Source organism: Limulus polyphemus, unplaced genomic scaffold (genome assembly GCF_000517525.1).
Source record: "Limulus polyphemus unplaced genomic scaffold, Limulus_polyphemus-2.1.2 Scaffold1519, whole genome shotgun sequence".
Lineage (NCBI taxonomy): Eukaryota > Metazoa > Arthropoda > Merostomata > Xiphosura > Limulidae > Limulus > Limulus polyphemus.
The window spans coordinates 253,452-258,189 of NW_013667129.1; the positions used below are offsets into that span (position 1 = coordinate 253,452).

The 4,738-nt window shown below is 31.9% G+C and overlaps 1 protein-coding gene across 1 annotated transcript in view; it reads left to right on the plus strand.

The window, feature by feature from the left end:
* The window catches only part of LOC106463932 (40S ribosomal protein S26-like), a 15,959-nt gene extending 12,478 nt beyond the window's left edge, over window positions 1–3,481 (plus strand). Inside the window, exons 3-4 of the mRNA XM_013924018.2 lie at window positions 2,924–3,060; window positions 3,381–3,481. Of these exons, the coding sequence (XP_013779472.1) occupies window positions 2,924–3,060; window positions 3,381–3,425 (182 nt within the window). The 3' untranslated portion in view covers window positions 3,426–3,481. The remainder of the gene's footprint in view (window positions 1–2,923; window positions 3,061–3,380) is intronic.
* The last annotated feature ends 1,257 nt before the right edge of the window (window positions 3,482–4,738 follow it).

Below are 4,738 nucleotides of genomic sequence, written 5' to 3' on the forward strand. Positions count from 1 at the left end.
TAAAAATCAAGTGGAGAACAACAACAAAAACTTTATAAATGAAAATGATTGTTTGTTTACGTATTTTCTCAGTCAAAAAAATCATTCACACCGCCGTTTGCACTCTTTACGAAACTTCTTCACTTTTTGAAAAATGAAATGGTCCTTCCTTTTACTCCTGATCAACAATCAAATATCTTTTCTTGAATTATGAATAACATGAATGGATTAAAATATTTAATTATTATCTCAAAATGAACCTTCATTTCGGTGTAATATTGAAATTAGCTGGAATTTTTCATAATCTCTGAATAGTGGTTGAACCAACGGGTCACAGTTGTTTAGTAGCTAATAAAAAGGAAAAAAAAAGGTGTCATAGATTAATTTACTCTAATCCTGCTTAAAAGCATTTCAAGTTCCATAGCTAATGAGGATTCCCTCTTGTTTCTTCTGCTTTTCCTTGTCAATATTTACTCCTTTTCCTTTTTTCTCCTCTACCATAACCCATAATTTAGAACTTTCAAACTTATTCCATAGTTTCTGGGCACTTATTTTGAAGATTACTTCAAAATGAATTATTAGTGACAATTTTACTAAAAGTTAATATTTTCTTCAGGTTCTTTGTCTGTGACTGTTGATCTGAGTAGCTTATATAATTTCCTGATGTTTGTCTTTTGTTGTTTCAGTGAATGTTTTACCCAAGATGTTCCAGATACTTACTAATGTTACCAGTTTTAAGCTTAAGCTATTTTAACCCTTACTATTTACTATATTGTTTATTCAGTTTATGCTCAAATAGCCATTTCAAAGAGATGTAGTGTTTTTTTATCATAGGTTTAAAGTTTTATATTTCAACTAACAGATGCCAGTTGAAACAATTTAAAGGTAATTTTCCTACAAATAATGATGAATAAATATTAAATGTGCAGCCAACCCATTCCCTTGGATCATTGCATATATACAATCTGATTGTCTGGTGGACCATTTACAACCATCTTTTGTCATTCCATGTATTATTTTCCATAAGGAAAATTGCATGGTGTTTGTTTTAAAGCAAAGTAGACTGACTGCAATGCATTCAGCACAATAAAGTGCTCAGGTTTGCTAAGTAGCAGTGGGTATTTTTGTCCACTGGATGCATCTGTTCATTGTCATTTTACTGGGTGCAAGAAAAGACAAACTACCAAAGTGAGTGTTTTTTGACAGTTGTTATTTCTATAAAAAGAGTCGAAGGGGAGGTATTCAATTTAAATCAGTTTATTTGACATAGTACAATAAAGTCATGCATCTGTATAACACTTAGAGGAAAAATTATATTCAAACCAAACAACAACAAATAGTAAAACACTTTCCTCTTTTTATGAGATTTTCTGTTTATGCTCCTATCTTTGTAATATTTCTTTAAATCAGTCAATGGAGAAAGTTTTTGTGTGTGTGTGTGAAATTTCCTCACAAAAAGAAACATTTTTGTTCTTAATTTTTTTTTAGGGGTTGACCATTCAGGAAATACAAAGAGTGACAGATTGATTTTGATACATAATTTTAGGAATTCCCAAAAAAATGAATAGTTTTCCTGTAATGTACTCTTGAAAAGAAGCGTTTGATATATAATTTTTTCCCATGACTAATTAATTGTTCAGGAGATACAGAGCATGACACAGACAGACGTATGCCTATTATATGTAAATAGAGATATGTTTACTCTTAACTTGATGATCAACTCATGCTTTAGAGTTGTACCATTTTTGTTTTTCTGCATATGTGAGAATTTTATGTAGTTTGAGATTATTTATCAAATGCCTTCATCTTTGTTCCAAAATTAACCTGTGAGATCACATAATACTGAACTCTGTCATAGTTTACCCAAACTCTTTAGCTTGAGGACCACACAAGAGACACACCTACCAGGCTGAGGACCCCTCACCTAATAGCTTAATATAAATTTTAGTTAATAGTTATTTTGTGGTACTGCCATTGTAGATAGTCTTTGATAAAAATATCACAAGCATAAATAATTTTGTGTGATTATATTTATTGCAAAAGGTTAAATAATCACTGTTCAGTGACGGGAAGTTTTAAAGAATATTTCATCATCTGCTGAGACTGTCTTGCAGACCCAGTAGAACATTTTATCAAACAATGTTGTCCTTTGTTTGTCATTAGTATGGGTTAATTTTACAGCTGTTACTGATCCACCTGTTTATATTGAGCCAGCCATCTTTGTTCATGGACCCTTCTTTAAGGTTCCAAAACCCAAATTCTGATGGTTAAACTGTGGAAGAATCTACTTTTTCAATTCTGCTTTCTGTTCCTGCAACACAACAGTTTTGGGATCACATGGCTGACTCTGGAAGAGTCAGTCAATGTCTGTTTTTGAGTTTACTTATGTAACTTGACTTTGAGTATGCTGGTTTAAGTTTCCAAGTTACATCTTCTCCTACTTTGTTTTATCCATCTAGAAGCATGTATCAGTTGTGACTTGACCTTGAGTATGTTGGTTAAGTTACCAAGTTACATCTTAACTTACCTTGTTTCATCCATCTAGAAGCATGTATCATTTGTGACTTGACCTAGAATGTGCTGGCTTACCAAGTTACATCTTCACCTACTTCGTTTTATTCATCTAGAAGCATGTATCATTTGTGACTTGTCCTTGAGTATGCTGGTTTAAGTTTCCAAGTTACATCTTCACCTTCTTTGTTTTATCCATCTAGAAGCATGTATCATTTGTGACTTGACCTTGAGTGTGCTGGTTTAAGTTTCCAAATTACATCTTCACCTACTTTGTTTTATCCATCTAGAAGCATGTATAAGTTGTGACTTGACCTTGAGTGTACTTGTTGATAAGTTTTTCAAGTTGCACTCTCACTATCTAGAGGTTCACCATTTTACATCATTTTTCATCTTATGATGTGGATGGCAGTTTAATGTTTTTGTTTTTCAGCTTATGCACTACCAAAGCTCTACGCTAAGCTTCATTACTGTGTGTCTTGTGCTATTCACTCAAAAATTGTGAGAAACAGGTCTCGAGAGGCTCGCAAAGATCGCACCCCACCTCCAAGATTTAGACCACCTCTTGGGGTGAGTATTGAATAAAGAATGACTTTTCATTTTTGTTTGTGTAAACTTATTAAAAGCAAGTTTTTCTAACCATAACTGACTTAATACATCTGGACGTGTGTAACGTATAGTACACACAATGTTGTAATCACGTCATAACTTTAGATAGCTAGCATTTCTTTGTTGTTTTATTATTTCATGAAATGTGTATAAGGTAATGAAATTTGAAGGTACAGTAACTGAAGTGTAATTATTAATGTTTTATTTTTACTGTTTTGAATGCATACTAAAATGTTTGAATATAATCTTTGGATTCTAAATTTTTTTTTCACCCTCCTTAGGATATGGGTGCTCGTCCAGCTGCTCCCCGTGTTACTGTCAAATAAAGCAGTTACGCTGTAATGAATATTTCCTTCTGAAATAAAAGAAATATTATCATTGATTTTGTTTGTTTTTTGAATCATTGAAAATTCATTAAAACAATTCAAATTACAGATATTTTTGATGAATTAAAAACAGTTCATGCACTTTGAAAAAAAGATAATTCTGAAAACGAATGTTTTTAATTATAAAGAGACTTCAAAAATGCTGGAACTTTTTAGATCTTTTTTTTTGTTTGTTTAACTTATAATAATCACTTCGTTATGATCCAGACTATGGTGCTACTTCAGAATGGTTTAACCATTAACAGTGGTTTAACAATAGTGAGAGATGCTTCTGAGAATTCAACAACAGTTTTCAGATTCCACACATTTCTGATAAACTTGCTGAAGGAACAATGAAAATCACATACATTATCAGCTTTCATATGTATTCTAAGGTTCGTTATATTGTTGTTTTATGGGCATGCAATTTGTCAACTTTATTGTTCAGAGCACATTTGTTCAACATAAGTAGTAGTAATAAATTTAAGTTCACTTGGGAAAACTTTTGTCGTTACGTGTGATAACTGAATATTAAGTGTGTACATAGTTGGTGCATAACAGCTAAATTGGGTAATGGCTAACAGAAATACTTCAGGGGTTTAATAATCAAAAATAAGAGTTTAAAATTGAGATTCTATCAACTAGAGAGAGTAGAAGTAAAAAAGCTGATGAATTCACTAGTTCTGTCTTTGGATTATATTCAGAAAATCAAGAAAGTTTAGCAAACTATCGAATTCCTCGATTGTCTAAAAGTTGTCAAACCTCAAACAAAACTTCTGGTGTAAAAAATGTCAAACCTCAAACAAATCCTCATTGTCTAAAAATCTGTCAGATCAAAACCAAAATCTCGGTTTCTGAAAGTTGTCAGACCTTTACCAAAACTTTAATTGTCTAAAAGTTATCAGACCTCAACCAAAATTCAGCTACTACTCGATTTGATGTAATGCTTTGCTCAACTCATACACATAAATGAATTTTATAAAGGTAAACTTTGAAAAATGGAATATTAGAATAAATTCCGTTCTTTTATAATCTAACGTATTCCAAAAGCTGTTAGTCTACTTCAGTTTATTTTCACACTAAAGGTCTGTATTCAAATAGAAGCTGAGGAGATTCATCTTTGTGATAAGGTAAAAAAGGTGTATAGGAAAACAGATAAAACAAAGTAAATAAATTCGATGACGAGGAACCCACTTTGAGACTAATAATGGCTGGAGACGGCTTAAATGGGTAATGAAGAAAAACTTTATATAAGTTTAACATGACAGCAAATG